This window comes from Bos indicus, chromosome 8, assembly GCF_029378745.1.
Source record: "Bos indicus isolate NIAB-ARS_2022 breed Sahiwal x Tharparkar chromosome 8, NIAB-ARS_B.indTharparkar_mat_pri_1.0, whole genome shotgun sequence".
Lineage (NCBI taxonomy): Eukaryota > Metazoa > Chordata > Mammalia > Artiodactyla > Bovidae > Bos > Bos indicus.
Window position 1 is genome coordinate 71,650,583 of NC_091767.1, and position 18,438 is coordinate 71,669,020.

The following is an 18,438-nucleotide window of genomic DNA, read 5'->3' on the forward strand; positions in this document are numbered from 1 at the left end:
TTATTCATTCAGATGTATTTACTGGGCATGCACGACGATGTCAGTATCTGTGCAGGACACAGATGATGTAAAGATGTGTGTACTTGAGAATTTCTTAGATTAAATCAAGTGTATCATTACAATTCAACTCAGTTGCTTTCACTGTGATGTGATCAATATGTATGAGTCCAAAGGAAGTGACTGACGTTTCTTAGAGAATGTGGAATGGCATCTCCGGATGCCATTAAATGAGAGACATTTCAGTTTCGACTTCATGAGCGTTTTTCAACGTACGGAAGAAGAGAAAGACATGTTTCTATGTTTTAACTAACTTTTATTGGCGTATAGTTGCTTTATAATGTTGTATTAGCTTCTACTGTACAGTAAAATGAATCAGCTATACGTTTACATATATCCCCTCTGTTTTGGATTTCCTTCCATTTATATCACCACAGAGCACTGAGTAGAGTTCCCTGTGCTATACAGTGGGCTCTCATCAGTTATCTATTTTATATATTGTATCAATATTGTGTACATGTCAATCCCAATCTCCCAATTCCTTCCACTCCTTCCTTTCCCCCTTGGTGGCCATGTGTTTGATCTCTACATCTGTGTCTGCTTCTGCTTTGCAAATAAGATCATTTTTCTCAATTCTACATATACACATTAATATATATTTGTTTTCCTTTTTCTGACTTACTTCACCCTGTATGGCAGACCCCAGGTCTATCCACCTCTCTACAAATGACCCAATTTTGTTCCTTTTAAATGTTATTCTGAATAATATTCCGTTGTATATATGTATCACATCTTCTTTATCCATTCTTTTGTCGATGAACATTCAGGTTGCTTCCATGTCCTGGCTATTGTAAACAGTGCTGCAATAAATATTGGAGTGCATGTGTCTTTTTGAATTATGGTTTTCTCTGTGTATATACCCAGTAGTAGGATTGCTGGACCATATGGTAGCTCTATTTTTAGTTTTTTATGGAATCTACATGCAGTTCTCTATAGTGACTGTATCAATTTACATTCCCACCAATAGTGCAAGAAGGTTCCCTTTTCTCCACACCCTCTCCAGCATTTATTGTTTGTATGTATTTTGATAATGGTCATTCTGACTGGTGTGAGGTGATATATGATTGTAATTTTGATTTGCATTTCTCTAATAATTAGTGGGAGAAGGCCATGGCACCCCACTCCAGTACTCTTGCTTGGAGAATCCCATGGATGGAGGAGCCTGGTGGGCCAGGTTGTGAAGAGTCGGACAGGACTGAGCAACTTCACTTTCACTTTTCACTTTCATGCATTGGAGAAGGAAATGGCAACCCACTCCAGTGTTCTTGCCTGGAGAATCCCAGGGATGGGGGAGCCTGGTGGGTGCCGTCTATGGGGTCACACAGAGTCGGACATGACTGAGCAAATTTTCATGTGTATGTTGGTCATCTGTATGTCCTCTTTGGAAAATGTCTGTTTAGGTCCTCTGCTCTTTTTTTTAATTGGGTGCTTGTTTTTTGATATTTGAGTAGCATGAGCTGTTGCTATATTTTGAAGATTAATCGCTTATCCACTGCTTCATTTGCAAATATTTTCTCCTATTCTGAAGGTTGTCTTTTCGTCTTATTCATGATTTGAGAAAATGCTTTTTTTTTTAAAGGCATACCTACATAATATACAAGGTACAAAGTATAATATATGGCATATCCAGGTAACTGACAGTTTTAGTGTGATTGGAGTTCTAGGTAAAATGGTGGAAAACTAAGTTGAACAGGTAGAATGAAGCTAGATTTGGAAAGGTTTTATCACTCTGAGATGAAAACTTGAGAATGTATACTAAAAACAATAACCAGCACATCAAGGTTTATAAGCACAGAGTTTTTGAAAAATATAATACTGTATTAAAATCAGCAACTTTGAAACTGAAAAGTATCTATGACATGGCTCTCCTCTCTAAACCACCACCCACAAACACAGTAGCATTCATATAATGAGATAGAAAAATTAATTGGAAAGTAAAAATTCAGCATATAAAAAAGAAATCAGAAGTTAATTTCATAGAGACCTATATTTCAAGTGCATAATTTTAAGTATAGAGGGACAAAGGAGCCTGGCAAGCTACAGTCCATGGGTCACAGAGTCGGACACAACTGAGCTACATACCTCATGAAAATGACTAAATAAATATAAAAATGGTGAGGAGTCAATAGTTATGAAAATTTGTTTGTGTAGCAACCACAATCTAGAAAGGTCAAGAGCTTTCAATAACAGAGTGTATGAGGCATCAGTTTAAAGAAAATACCAAATAGTTTTCTGTTCACTTCAGGTAAGGAAAATCAGCCAGAGGTATCAAGCAAAAGTATGAGGTCCCCTTCATAGAGTGACTGGGATTCAACAAAGAAGTTGAAAGGGGAGCAGTTGTTAAAGAGCATTTAGTGATGGTGCAAACTCACCATGACTAGGTACCACCACCGCACAGAGTACCTGATTCCTTCAAGAGAAAGCTTGTGCAGAAGTGCACCACCACTCATAATGCTGTTGGTTCCTCATAAGGGAAGCCGTGCATAGCAAACGCTAGTCTATAGAGGTATCACAAAGACACTACTTATAGAATTTGTCATTTTCATATTTACACTATGTTTTAGACATGAGTTACTAGTTTTTTAGACATGAGGAACTTCAAATGCCTTAAAAGCATTCTAGTTTCTCTTAGCAGTTATTCTTTCTTGGTCAATTTAATTTGGCATAGCAAAAGAGGGCAAGCGTATGCCATTACACCTAGGTGCCCTTTTCCTTAGTTATACTACAGAATGTACAACATAGATAAGAAAAAAAAGACAAAAAGAGAAGAGAAGGTAAGATAGAAAGATGTAGACGCAGAGAGATTAAGAGCAGAGAAAAGAGGAAATTCGCTGGTTCGTTCTCTCATACAGAATTGCTCAAAATTGGTCTCTGTAGCTATCTCTTTAGTAAACATTTAAAATTGCAAAATAAAAATAAGAAACATCTCAGTATTTTCCTTTGGTTGAGCCTGAAATCCTTGAAAAGAGGTCAGCATGGGTTTTAAAACAAAGTTTCTCAGTGTTTAATCATGTATATAGAAAACCCATTCAGTAAACATAAGGAAAGAAGACTGAAAAACAGACATGAAAGAAACCAGGTGGTGAACAAAGGAGACAGTCTGAGAAATCAAAGATGATAGTTCCTGTGAAACTGATACATTTTTAGAAAGAGGAAAATCCTTTAGAAATAAATTAAATTTATATTTTAATGGATATATAACATTATATAGCAACATATATATTATATATATAATAAACATAATATTATAAAGCAACTATGCTCCACTAAAAATTAATTTAAAAAATAAAAGATGGTATTATTTTAAAATTTTTAAAAAGGGTACTAAATTTATAAAAATGATACAATTTGAAATCCAGAAGCACTGCCTTCAGAGTACAAAATGAATCATGATTGCTTTTATGCAATTTATGCAGTAAGCCATGGAATCAAAACTATAAAAAATCAGTAAATTGAAAGCTACTCTTCTTAAAAAATAAAACTAAGATGAAATTTCTAAAAAGAAAAGAAAGTGAATTAAAGTAAGATATGTAGTTCTAAGAAATCTGATACAGATTTAATAGGAATTCTAGATAAAGAAACTGTTTGTTTAGTCCCTTAGTCGTGTCTGACTCTTTGCAAATAAATGAGCTAAGATAAGCCAGGTAATAACCAAGAGCAACAGAACAGTAATTTGGTCATAAAACTTACCCCCCCAAAAGCATAATTTAAAACAAAATTAATAAGTATAAATCATAATAATAAGATTAATGGATATTGACAAAATGCCCAACTAGCAACTGTGATATAACAAACATGGATCCTTATCAAATTAGAAGAAAATGTGGTAGAAATAATAGAAGAAATTGCTGCAATTACAATGGTAGAATCATTGATAGGTTAACATTTGAAGAAGTCATGAGGACATAGACATTATAATGATTAATGTATTTGTATATAACAGTATTTGATTGTACAGTGCATTTTTTTCAAATACCCACTTAACATTTATAGAAGATTTCCTTTTCCACAGAAGACTCTACATGTGGTTTTTCATTAGGACAAATAATGCAAATTCTGAGTGAGTGATTCTAATTGATCTTGGTGACTTCATTTCTAGGTGTGCAGCAATGGTGAATGTGTGACTATTGAAAAGGCCTACAATTCAACTGATTGCTCTGCTCAGTGCAATGAAAATTCTGTAAGGTTTGACCCCTTTTTAAATTAATGTCTTACCAGTCACTTGTTTACACAAGACTTCATTTCCGAGCCTGTGTATAAGTACAGGTGCACCCATGAGTGTGTGTGTGTGTATGTATATATGTATGCATGGTGATTTTTAAATCAAATATGCATTTGGGATCCATATTTTTTCATGCAGTAATAATACTGAACCAAAGAGCCAAACCAAGTGTTGTACATAGATAATGCCAATATTGCAAGTATATGTCTTATCATTGGACTGGTAATCTAGAAACCCAGTAATTTATGTATGTATGAAGTTTAAACCAAAAGTTTAAAGTTGGGTCTATTGGGACTTCCTTGGCAGACCATGGTTAAGACTTTAAGACTTCACCTTCCAATACAAGAGATTCAGGTTCAATCCCTCATCGGGGAACTGAGCTCCCACATGCCTCTTGGCCCAAAACCCGGAGCATAAAACAGAAGCAATATTGTAACAAATTCAATAAAGACTTTAAAAATGATCTACTTCCAAAAAAACTTTTTAAAAAGTTGCATCTATCATAATTTCTCTTACAGTTAAATTATACCAGTACTAACATTAGCCCAAAGCTTTTGAGAAAAACAAACAAACAACAAACAAAAAAAGCAACAACAATTTTTTCACTCATTTTGACGCTGTTCAATACTAGCAGTATCTAGCAGTTTGCTTTTGTGGGTAATATCTTTCCTAAATCAAATTAATCAGTAACACTATATAGAGTTGTACTCTTTCAAGAGTTTTATGTATATATTAAATTTTAAAAGTTTCATAATTGAAAGATAAGTACTATTCCTATGCCTTCTTTTAGAGATTGTGAAGCAATCACACTGATATTCTATGAAAGGAAAAGCTGAGCTTTCAGTATAGAAACAGTGTATGTCCTTAACCATTACACAATGCTTTTGGATGAAGTAAGCATTTATGTCACTGCTTTTTTCCCCTCACATTAATGTCATCTCACAAAATCTAGTTGAAGTCTTCTCTTTGGCTATGATATGCCCAAATTTGGCAAGAGCTATTCATTCAATAAGATTGATGGCTTCTGGAAAGATAAGCCAAACCATCTGGTTCATTGAGTTTCAAATTTGTCAGAATCCTTCTCTTGCTCCAAGGCCATCTTCAAAGATAGCTGCTCCTTGTATTTTATTGCCTTATTTTTCCCAACCTTGATTTTGGATTAGTTAATTAGTCAATAAAATGTCCATGAGTGTGTGGGTGTGTGTATGTTGGGTGTGTGTGAACACTAAGCTGAATGAGGTGGAAAACACAAGTTTTATGTCAGTCATGTGATGAATTATTTGATTTATGGCTCTTGCAGGTGGATGACGGTGAACTTGAGTGTCAGTGCGAGGGAATTCAGGCCTCTACGGAATGGGAGGAAACCTTAAATGTTACCAGTGAGCATCCCAGAATAATATACTATCTTAGAACATCCTGGTGGTCCTGTGGCTAAGACTCTGTGCTTCCACTAAAAGGGGCATAGGTTCAATCTTTGGTCAGGGGAGTTCTGCATTCTGTGAACTGCGACCAAAAAATAAATAAATAATAATCATTAAAAAATATATAGGGGCTTGCCTGGTAGCTCAGTGGTAAAGATTTTGCCTGCCAATGTAGGAGACATGGGTTTGATCCCTGGGTTGGGAAGATCCCCTGGGGTAGGAAATGGCAACTCACTCCAGTATTTTTGCCTGGGAAATCCCATGCACAGAGGAGCCTGGCAGGCTACAGTTCATGGGGTCACAAAGGGTCGGACACGACTTAGCAACTAAACAATAAAACAACAAAGTATATATACATAATATCTTGCATATATATCAGAAACCTCATCAGTGAGAATACTTTCTGCTTATATGCCAGGTCTGCTACACATGTGTTGTATTTCTGTATGGATTTGTATGATATTTTTCTTATTGTTAATGTTTAAATACCCAAGTTTGAATTTACTACAATTAATCTGGAATGAATGTATCTTCTTCCAGTTAAATGTAGATTAGTTCCTTCAAGAACCCTTAACCCAGTAAGACCTTTTCTAGTCAGTTAAACACTGATAATCCAAATTTTCCCACTGACTGGGATTCTCTTAAACATAATGTAATCTTGGGTGGAAAGTCCATTCCTAATACAGATAATAATTTGTACAATGTCCTGGTCTTTGACTTTATTAAAAAAAAAAAAAAAAAAAAAAAAACAGAGGAGGGTAGAATTAAAGTCCTTCAAGGAAGACAGAAACATAACTTTAACATCTCAGTTAAATGTTAAGATTCCATTGTTCCAAGGTTGATGTCTTGGCTGAAGTTCATGTGTTTTCATGTTACAGATCTCTCCATCCTGGTGGTCGTGCTTTTCCTGGTTATTTTTGGTGTTGTGGTTGTCATATTACTAATTCGTTACAAAAAGTGTATTAGGTTGAAGCAAGTTCAAAGGTAGGTCTGTATTCTTTATGTGTTGAAGGGGACCATTACCAAGACAGTATAAACTTTGTGGCCACAAAGAATATTTGATGGGAAGAAGGTATAAACCTCTTACTGAAGACCAAGTAAAAGTGTAACAAGTTGAGCTTTTACACACTTCATTCTCATTCAGATGTTAGCCCCATGGTTCCCAACTTCTCTGCACATCAGAACTACAAGTTTGTTTGTTTTTTTTTTACGCTAAATTTGATTCCTCCTTCAGATGTAATTGTTATAGAGTGGCACATGAGTATCAATCAGTCTTTTAAAAATCTCCTAGATGATTTACTATTAACCACAGGCTTATCCCATACTATAGCTGGTATCAATATTCAATTCCTTCTTGACAGCCCACCTCGAGAAACCCTAGGAGTGGAGAATAAAGGATACTTTGGTGATGAGCAGCAGACAAGGAATGAGCCCATCTTACCTGATATTCATCCTCTACATGTAAGAAAATATTGATTGCACTAGTTTTAATCAATTGCAAAAGTAGCTGTATGTATGTTTGAAGTGAACTATCCCTAAGCTAAGTGAAGTGGGAAATGTAGAAGAATAGTCTAACATGATTCCATATCAATGATCTTCTATTGACAGATAAGGAAGGAAAGAATGTCAGGACTGAAATAAATCAAGACATTATTTCTGGAGAATATATTGGTTAAATAAAATACTAATTTGTGCACAGCTAGAAAATTTTACAAATATAAACCACCACTGGGATATAAGACAAGTCTTAATAAATCTAAAAGAGTTGGTGTCATACAAAATATGTCCTCAAAATAAAATTCTATTAGAAATCAGTGGCAGAAAAATATTGGGAAAAGTCTTTTTCTCATAAAAATTAAAAATGTACAGTGTATAGTGTTAAGAGATTAATATTCAGGGGTGAAAGTATAATTGTGTGCAAGGAGGAGGTCATTTAAGATTGGAAAGTGGTTAATTTAGAGGGGTAGGAAGTGGGTGGCAGTAATGATGGGAAACTTGAAACTTCTTAATCAGTTTAGTAATTACAAGGGTATTTACCTTAAATGTTTCATTAAGCCACGAATCTGTTTTGTGTATTTTTTTTAGTCTGTATTGTATTTTCTCATGAAATGACTAGAAATGAATAAGGATGATAATGCCAATTATTAGTGGGGATATACAGAGTGAAAACTCTCATAAAAGCTAATGAAAATTTAAATGGTACAACCAGTAGGTAAAACTGATACTATGGCCTAAAACTGATCATACACATTCCCTGTAATCTAGCAATTTCGGTCATATGAATACACCCAACAGAAAGAGGTACATGTGCATATCAGAAAACATCAACAATAATGTTCCAACAGCATTATTTGCAAAAAGCAAAAATAATACAAATATTTAGTAACAAAAAAGGGGAATGATTCACTATATATTCATACAGTGGAATACTACAGAGAAGGAAAAATGGACAAACTATAGATGTTTACAACATATTATAGGTGATGTAATACTACCACAAACATGCTGCTAGACAACATGTCAGACTCAAAGGCAAACTGTACAGTTCAACTTACATAAGTTCGAACTAACAAAACCAATCTATGATATTAGATGTCCGGGTAGTTGTTATCACAGGGAAGAGTGGATTTTGGGGGGGTAGGGGGTGGCAGTACAGTTCTTTTTTTGATCTTGGTGGAGCTTGGTTACCCAGATGTGCTCATTTGTGGAAAATTCACCCATCTCAACACTTTTTATTCATATATTTCTTTGTGTATCTTTTTACTTTAAAGGGAAAGCTTATTAAAATAATACCTATAGAAATAATAATAATAAAAAAAGATGACAATCCTGGAGAAATCCCAGCAAGTTATGGCTTGTTTAGTACCTTTAACAATAGTTATGATTTCCAATGTATTTGGCTCAGTGGGGGGAAAACAAGTGTGAGTGCTGATTAAGAAGCTACGAAAGCATTCTTTAAAAAAATTAACCAATGAAGAAAACTTGGTGATAAGATTATACCAATGCAACTGCCCACAAGGACCTATTTCTTGAAGGAAGTATGAACTGATTATTGATAGATGCAAATGCCAATGAAAATATAGTGGTGTTAGTGTTTAAAATTAGAAATTTTTTTTGGTTAGTGATCTTGCCCCAACTCTCCATTTCTGATAAGTCCTGTGCTTTTTACTGTACAGTATTATAGAACATGCTCCCACCATACCCCCAGGGACATATCTATGACATGATAGTAGAAAGGTTTTTACTGAACTTCTCTTACTCAGGATTGTATACTCCTTCTGTGGTAATATGATGGTTTCTCATTTTTATCCATGCTTACTTTTTATTATGACAATAGTGACCCCAAGAAACAAGTCTTCATTGTCCACTCAGATGAACAGGAAATATTGTGTGGTACTTTTTTAAGCTTACACTGAGATTTTCTGATATGGAAACACAGGATGTCAATATCAGGGTTAAATAAGAAACTGTATATAACTGCACTTAGCCCCGTGTTTATATATATTTAGCACTTAATGTCTGTTAATTATCTACTATGCCTCATGCACTGTTGCAGTAGATTTCCCAATTGTATTTTCTTTAAAGTAATATGCAAAACAGTTTCACTCTCAGAGAAGGTAGTCGGGAGAAGGTAGTCTGACTATATGCTGTTGTTCAGTCACTATGTCATGTCTGATTCTTTGCAATCCCATGGACTGCAGCACGTCAGTTTCCTCTGTCTTTCACTAACTCCTGTTGTTAGTGTTAGGAGAAGGCGATGGCACCCCACTCCAGGACTCTTGCCTGGAGAATCCCAGGGACGGAGGAGCCTGGTGGGCTGCCGTCTATGGGGTCTCACAGAGTTGGACACGACTGAAGTGACTTAGCAGCAGTTAGTGTTAGACACTCAGTTGTGTCTGACTCTTTGCGATCCCGTGGACTATAGCCCATCAGGGTCCTCTGTCCATGGAATTCTCCAGGCAAGAATACTGGAGTGAGTAGGCATTCCCTTCTCTAGGGGATCTTCCCGACCCAGAAATTGAACCAGAGTCTCTGCATTACAGGCAGATTCTTTGCTATCTGAGCCACCAGGGAAGCCCCTATCTCCCAGAGTTTGCTCAGATTCATGTCCATTGAGTCGGTGATGCTATCTAACCATCTCATCCTCTGACCACATGAACAATGATAAATAGTTACCAGAAGTTCAAATAGAGCCTGGGGCATATTTGTTGCACTTCTAGAATACAAAATCCCTAAGAGCTATCCAAAATTTTAGTTAAATGGGGGAACTTAGAAAGTGAAAGTGAAGTCGCTCAGTCATGTCCGACTCTTTGCGACCCCATTGACTGCAGCCTGCCAGGCTCCTCTGTCCATGGGATTTTCCAGGCAACAATACTGGAGTGGCCTGCCATTTCCTTCTCCAGGGGATCTTCCCAACCCAGGGATTGAACCCGGGTCTCCTGGATTGTAGGCAGATGCTTTTACCGTCTGAGCCACGAGGGAAGTCCGAAATTTTAGTTAAATGGGGGAACTTAGAAGAAGAGTTTAATAAATATTTGGGTGAATTTAGCTATATAGAATAATATGGGGCTTCCCAGGTAGCACGGTGATAAAGAATCTTCCTGCCAATGAAAGAAACATAAGAGACACAGGTTCGACCCATGATTCAGGAAGATCCCCAGGAGGAAGAAATGACCACCCCTCCAATATTCTTGCCTGGAGAATCCCATGGACAGAGAAGCCTGGCAGGCTATAGTCCATGGAGTCACAAAGAGTCAGATATGACTAAGCAACTGAGCACACACATGCACATAGCATGATATACTGTAAGTGTAGATTGTACAGGACTGGAGAAGGCATTGGCAGCCCACTCGGGTCCTCTTGCCTGGAAAATCCCATGGACGGAGGAGCCTGGTAGGCTACAGTCCATGGGGTTGCTAAGAGTTGGACACAGCTGAGCGACTTCACTTTCACTTTTCACTTTAATGGATTGGGGAAGGAAATGGCAACCCACTCCAGTGTTCTTGCCTGGAGAATCCCAGGGACGGGGGAATCTGGTGGGCTGCTGTCTATGAGGTCGCACAGAGTCGGACACGACTGAAGCCACTTAGCAGCAGCAGCAGCAGATTGTAGAGGACAGTTTGAGTCCTTGCATTTCTTGTTTAGGCTTTTTGTATTATTTGTCATAAAATTATATAAATCATGATTCAACTGATGCCTGTTTGATACATTAGTTACCCATCAAAAGGCTAGTTCTTAGGAAAACAGTGGTTTGGGGAAGGATGGTGTTTGGGATCCTTTTTTCAGTTACATTAATGATGCTTGGTTAGATTTTTGGTACCCAGGGCCTCTCCCGGTTCTGTTTCCACTGAACCGTTCTTTCTGATTGTATTATAAAAACCACTGAGGGTTAAGAGACAGCACCTAACAAAGGGTAACCTAGGCCAGAACGTAAAGAAACTCCTGGGCTTCCCAGGTGGCACTAGTGGTAAAGAACCTGCCTGCAATGCAGGAGACATAAGAGATATGGGTTCAATCCCTGGGTCAGGAAGATCCCCTGGAGGAGGGCATGGAAACACACTCTAGTTATTCTTGTCTGGAGAATCTCATGGACAGAGGAGCCTGGCGGGCTGCAGTCCATGGGGTCTCAAAGAGTTTAAAATAACTTAGCACTAACACATGCAAAGAAACTCCCACTCTCTCAAAAGTATGATTGCTTTATAGGTAGGTTCTTAGACTCATCCTTCACAAGAGAACAACCTAGGCAAGAATGTTATCTCTGTGTGTTGCAACATTTGTACATTTACTAAGACTATATTCTAGGGAGGACTCGAAAAATGATTCTGTAGGCATGGGAAACAGTCCTATTTGAGCATTAACTGAAGGCTTAAGAGTATCTCTTTTCACCAGCGAAGAAACACAGAGTCCTTGGAGAGACTTCCAACCAGCTTCTCCAGTCCACACTACATCACTTTGGTATGTCCCTCCTCTGTATTAGTTGTGCTAATCTGTGTCCGTATCACTAATAATCTTGGTGCCACTTAACCACTCATCAGTTCCTTGAAAAGGTCCAGTGATATAACACAGCTCTCTGACTCTGGGCAGAAATAGGAACTTCTCAGCAGGGCTGGGATTACGGTGATAGGAGTACAATGACTCCTGTAAGTACACAGATTCTGTCTTTATTTAAAACACTGACTGTCTCATCATGAAGTCTTGGAAATTAGTTCTGATTTTTTAAAAAAACACAGTAACATGTTATTTACTATGATCACAGAGCTTGTCTGTAGCCCTTGAATGTTATTCCTGGGACAATGCCTTGCTTACCCTGCTCTAGACCCAGCCCTGGTTCTCAGGGGTCAAGCTGAATGATGGCTTCCAGAGAGGCCTTGAGCAGCAGAGGGCTTTCCACTAACTGAGGAGGTGTGTTTCTCAAATCAATATTGATGACAGAGAAACCAAGTAGTTAAATCAGCACACACATGCATGAGAGACATGGAGCCAAAACAGAGACATTACATAAGTAGGAAAGCAGAGAAGTAAAATACATCTTTCTTTACGATAAACAAGCCCAGATATTTTTCCTTAGCTCAGATTTATAGGTTTCTTTTATAATTTTTACCACCATATTGTTACTCAGTCGCTCAGCCATGTCTGACTCTTTGCTACTCCATGGATTGCAGCATGCCAGTCTTCCCTGTTCTTCACTATCTCCCAGAGCATGCTCAAACTCATGTCCATTGAGTCAGTGATGCTATCTAACCATCTCATCCTCTTCTGCCCCCTTCTCATCCTGTCCTCAGTCTTTCCCAGAATCAGGGTCTTTTCCAATGAGTCAGCTCTGTGCATCAGGTGTCCAAAGTATTGGAGCTTCAGCATCTGTCTTTCCAATGTTCAGGGTTGATTTCCTTTAGGATTGACTGGTTGGATCTCCTTGCAGTTCGAGGGACTCTCAAGAATCTTCTCCAGCACCACAGTTCAAAAGCATCAATTCTTCAGTGCTCAGCCTTCTTTAGGAGATGATTATTTGTGACAGGAAATTTGAGTGAATCATACAATCTCGAATATGCACCAATATCTCATAATCTCCAGTGTCTTTGATGGGCTTACTTCCCAAAGTTGTCATTTACTTGGATGCAAAAAGAAGAGAGAGATTACAGAGTCTCTAAGATCACCTGAACCACTGGAGTCTTTATCTGCACCAGTATCCTCAAGTACACATAGAACATGTATTATTTAGAGCTGGGTGCTAATCACCAAGATGCTCAACTATGTCTCTATAAAATCAGCAATTCTCATTGTGCATTCTTTAATGGATAGAAGGGGTGACCAAGACAGTGTTCAGTCTGTGACTTCACAGAATCCTCATATCACACAAAAGGGTCTCAGAGCATGCTGGACAGGCAGGGTGGTTACAGCAAGGCTAACAAGAAAACATGGTTTCTGATAAAACGTCACTTAACCAGTACCACCCCCACCCTCACCCACCTTTGCCCACTTCATTCCTACACAGTCTTAGTTTTTCATGGATCAAAAAGAGGTGGTCTGAGTGTGTATGTGTGTCTGTGCACGATATCTTCTGGTTCAGTTCCTGACACAACAAAACGTTTATTATAGAAATCTGCAAATAAAGAACACAGAGGAATGGCAGATCCCAATTCAAGTGCCAAAATGGTAAGTTCCCACATCAAATGGTTCCCTCCTTTTCAAATGCTAGCTTATTTTTGTGTTTTTTGCCTACTCGTTGATTGGAGGGATTCTCTGTTCTTATCAAAAGATTGAGATGATTAAAATTGTTTTCCGTGATGTGCTTAAATGTCTCACAGATAATTCAGCAGTGCTCATTTTAGTCCAAGAGTTTTCAACCTTACCAAAGGAGTAAGCTAGAATTTAACAGTGTCAGAGTCTGAATGCATTTAGGAAACAATAACAAAAACAAAATAAAGATATAGAAAATGGGCTCCCCTGGTGGTTCAGTGGTAAAGAATCTGCCTGCCAACACAGGAGATGAGAGTTTGATCCCTGGTTTAAGAAGATCCCCTGGAGGAGGAAATGGCAACCCACTCTAGTATTCTTGCCTGGGAAATCCCGTGGACAGAGGATCCTGGAGGACTACAGTCCACAGGGTCGCAAAGAGTCCAAAATGACTGAGCAACTAAACAATTATAGAAAAGTTATCCTTTCTAATGGAAGAGTTTGCTGCATGATTGCTCTGCGAAAGTTTTCACTTACAAATCAATAATTCACTAAACCTGATGTATAATTTTATTTTGAATGAGTATGTCTAATGATAGAAAATTTATCAAAAATTTGTAATTTTTGCAAAGGGAGACAAAAGAGCATTGTGTGACTGACTTCATTTTAGAGTTTTTGTTTTCATTCCCTCATTCATCCGTTCATTGACTTTTCTTGAGTCTTTACAAAGTACTGGGTTAATAGGAGGGTTTTCCCTAGAAAGCATTCTCCTGGAAATCCTGCCCAGTACACTTTCCCTTTTGGGATGGAGAAGGAAATGTTTTTTAGAAATGTGTTCTTTTTTTAAATATAATTTTATTTATTCTATTTTTGGCTGTGCTAGGTCTTTGTTGCTGTGCAGGCTTTTCTCTAGTTGCGGCTGGGGTGGGGGGCAGCTATTCTCTAGTTGTGGTGTGAGGGTTTCTCATTGCGGTGGCTTCTCTTGTGGAGCATGGGCTCTAGAGCACAGGCTCAGTAGCTGCGGTGCACAGTCTTGGTTGCCCTGCTGCATCTGGGATCTTCCCTGGGCCAGGAATCAAACCCATGTCTCCTGCATTGGCAGGCAGATTCTTTAACACTGAGCCACCAGAAATGTTTTCAAGCTGTCCTTCCACTCCACAAAGATGAAGCTGTCTCACATTGGAGAGCAGAGAGAGATGGTCCTTAGGGCAAGCAAACTGTTTGCCTTTCTGTATTAAAAAACAAAACAGCTTTCTTTCTTCTGTGACAGACTGGTCAATTTTACAATAACTGCTTAATCAGCCATGGCTAAGGAGATCTGGGAAAGCATGCATAAATATAGTACAACAGAATGTAAAAAGGTTACCGTAATTAGCAGATATAGATGAGTCACTGAAATGTAACATGCTTATAGATTTTGCAGAAAATAATTCACTTTTAACCATCTCTTTTTATTTAGAGCTTGAAATTGGATATCCAAAATGGCTGTGCGAGGCTAGGCTGAGGATCCTGGAAGCAAGATCTTCTTAACCTTCCCTAGATATTTGCTACACAAATTCTGGTAGTTTCTCAGCTGTTCTTTATCCAGACAGAACATGCTGAAGAGAAGCAGTATCTTTCTATAACATTTACTTGTAGAATTCACAACCTGTGGCTTAGACATATGCTAATATATCAAAAAAAAAAAAAAAAAAACTATCCTTTTTTACATGCTCCTTTAGCTTCATACAACAATAAGTAGTCTTCTTACACTAGTATGTTCTTGCAAAATATTAATCTAATTACTTAAAACTTGGAAGTAAATTACAATGTTGAATCTAAGAAGGAAAACATCTTTTATTACAGGTTATTGCTTTGGGAACATAAAAGTACTTCTCTTAATTTGAACCTGACATAATTACCACTAATTATAGTTTAAATAAAGTTCTCTCCTGCGGAGATGCCGAGGAAATCCATGCAGGAAGAATCAGATTCCACTTCCTAATTAAAAGGTCAATGGCTGTTCTGATCATTCCCTATCGCTGAAGGAGGAAAAAGAATAATCATTTTGGCTACCAAATCTTTCTTAAACTTGTGAGGGTGGCCAAAGAGGACATGAAGCTCTCCTGGTCATTCAAAAAGCCTAGAAGTCAATTCTAACTTCCTTAATTTTTTAGACTTCTTGAAAACTAGCCAGAAAACTCATAGACGTACAAAATTTTCAAAAAACTGACTCCAGCAGAGAGGAAATACAATTTCCATGAAAGGCTTTTGAGATCCTTGCAATATATGGGTTTGAGCACTCCAGTGTGCAATTTCTGTGCTGTTTCCAGCTGATTACTTTGGTATGTGGGGTTGTCCTGGGAATGATTTCAGCTCTTTCTTATAAGAGAGCATCTCATCATGTTCTCCTATGTTCTCTATTTTCTTTTTTCTTAACTGCTCAAGCTATCCGCAATCATTTTTTAATTTACTGAAATAAAGGTTTTAAGTGCTAAATGCAAATTTTCTGATTCATTTAAATAAAAGCTGCAAATGAAAGAAGAAAGCTGGTTGTTCCTGGTGCATTTCTGTTGCAATGCCAACTGGTTGATGGGAGGAGCTAGTTAAATCAGCAAAGGATAGCAGTGACTCAGCACTTTACACCTAGTGTGCTTTCAGTAAGCATCTGTTCTTATTAAAGCCATTCCTTGAGAAAGAATACTGATAAATGCATGCTTAAAGAAAACATGCTAATTGAAACATTTTATGTAAATTTCTGAAAAAAGAAAAATTCTGTATCATCTACACTAGCCTCATTAAAGCAAGCAATAATCTTCATGTCCAAGACAAATGTCATGTGATACTGCTTATATGGGAAGTCTAAAAAAGTGGTATAAATCAGCTTATTTGCAGAAATAGACTCACAGATGTAGAAAACAAACATGATTACTGGGCTGGGGGCAAGGATAAATAGGGAGATTGGAATTGACATATATCCACATATCTATATAAAAATAGATAACTGTTCAATACTCTGTAATGACCTATATGGGAAAAAATATAAAAAAGTGAATATATGTATATGTACAAGTGATTCACTTTGCTGTACATCTGAAACTAACGCAACATTGTATATCAACTATGAATAGTGTTTGTTTTTTTTTAATTTGACAAAATGGAGAGATGTTCACATATTCCAGTCCCCTGGACAATACATGTGTTGATGAACAATATACATTTTGGTGATATCTTATTCTCCCTTTAAAAGAATGATTTTTTGTTTTTGATTTGTTACTTTCCTTATTGTTCCCACATCTCCTTCAGGGAACTCTCCATCATCACTCATTTCCTCTGTCCTGGGCTCCACATTCAACTACCTACCAATTTCTAGTGATTTTTTTTTTTTTTTCCAAATTTCTCTCTCTCTCCAATTATAAATGTCTGGAATTCCCTAAGTCCTCCCACTTCATTGCTTCCTGCCTAGATAATCATTCTAGACTTCTCATCTGCTACCCTGTTTTTCAAACAACCCCAGGAGTCTTCTGACAATTAAGCCTCTTTTTAATTTTAAGTAATATTCATCATGCTCGTCCATATCACTCACCCTAGGCCTTCAAGACTTTACATTCGTTTCAAATGCCTCTCTCTGCTCTATCTCCTAGGGATCTTCTTCTAATACTGTCTACAGACTCAGAAGCATTTTCACAGCCACCTCTAACCAGTGGTCCCCTTGTAGACACAGTTCTGTCTCTGGTTGTGGAGCAGTTATGATTTCATAGCCCTAATATTTCTGGCTCTTGTCGTTTCCCCGGGGTTTGACTCCTACCCCTTGAATCCACAAGCACTGTCAAGGCTCCTTCTGGGAATGGACACACCTGCTAGACCTACTATCTAAGCAACTCTGCCCTGCACCTCCGCCCCCTGAACGTCTTGCTGTCCAGTCATGAATAAACAACCCTTATTAATGCCTCAGCTTAATCTGAACTTGCTACTAGCCTGGAATGTTGTGTCTTGAGATGCTGGACTGGCTCTCTGCACTGAGTCAAGTGCCCTCTGCCCTGGACAGAGGTGGATTTATCTGGAAGCTAACGAATCTGGGGCTCTTCAGGGCCCATCACATATGCTGCTGCTTCCAAGACCTTTTATCTAATTTTGCATTTATATTTTTTTTCAGTGACATTCAGTGGGCCATTGTGGATTGGGAAGAAGAAATTCAAACCATATATCAGCCATGAGAACCTATTGTATAGCACAGGGAACACACTACTCAGTGTGTGTATACAGCACAGTACTCTACTCAGTGCTCTGTGGTGACCTAAATGGGAAGGAAATCCCAAAAGAAGGGATATGTGTATGCATGTGGCTGATTCACTTTGTTGTACAGCAGAAACTGACACAGCAGTGTAAAGCAACTATATTCCACTTATAAGAATTAATTATTAAGTATTTAAGACTTAATTAATTAAGACAATTAATTATTAATTAATTAATTTTTTAAAGTGCCAATCGGAAACAAATAGGACAAAGATGCACCTTAGACTGAAGTTGTAATCACGGGGAGAGTGAGAGTGGACCAGCCTGAAATGGTACAAGAAGGATGTAGGCATAGGAGAAGCATGGTAGGTTTGATGAGCCTCCCACATCCTCCCAGTTAACTGGGGAACGACCTGCCTGGGTGTTGAGTACTCAGGAGAACGCCACAAAGAGGAAAATCCAAGACTGGAGTGAAACCCAGCTGAACCCTGACTATGCTCCCCAGCCCACATGCAGATCAATGGCTGAGGGCCAAAGGTTTATAGGCTCCCAGAGTTTGGACAAAACCGGTACCCAAATCTCCAACCACTGAGTGATGCAGGATCAGGGAACCCCATAGAAAAAACAGTATAAAATATAAAAGGAAGTCAAATTGATCAGAGCTACTAGTGGCTGTACATCTCAAAGGGTGAAGGATGGGCAGGGGATGAATTCTGCAATGTAAGTTTCTGCAAGTCACTTTTAAAAATCCTCTGAAAAAATAAATTAAAATCTGTATTTGTTACACTATATTATCTAAATGTTATGGTACCAAGGAATATCAAGTATATTTTTACATCAGTCCTGCCA

The 18,438-nt window shown here is 37.9% G+C and overlaps 1 protein-coding gene across 4 annotated transcripts in view; it reads left to right on the forward strand.

The window, feature by feature from the left end:
- Positions 1-15,082, forward strand: part of ADAM7 (ADAM metallopeptidase domain 7) — a 55,685-nt gene extending 40,603 nt beyond the window's left edge. For 3 of the 4 annotated variants that reach the window (XM_070794940.1, XM_070794937.1, XM_070794939.1), the window contains 7 exons: positions 4,157-4,237; positions 5,580-5,658; positions 6,579-6,684; positions 7,062-7,161; positions 11,590-11,655; positions 13,297-13,353; positions 14,834-15,082. In XM_070794940.1, coding sequence (XP_070651041.1) covers positions 4,157-4,237; positions 5,580-5,658; positions 6,579-6,684; positions 7,062-7,161; positions 11,590-11,655; positions 13,297-13,353; positions 14,834-14,878 — 534 coding nt within the window. In that variant the 3' untranslated portion in view covers positions 14,879-15,082. The remainder of the gene's footprint in view (positions 1-4,156; positions 4,238-5,579; positions 5,659-6,578; positions 6,685-7,061; positions 7,162-11,589; positions 11,656-13,296; positions 13,354-14,833) is intronic. The other variant, XM_070794938.1, reaches the window with a different exon arrangement.
- Positions 15,083-18,438: the final 3,356 nt, after the last annotated feature.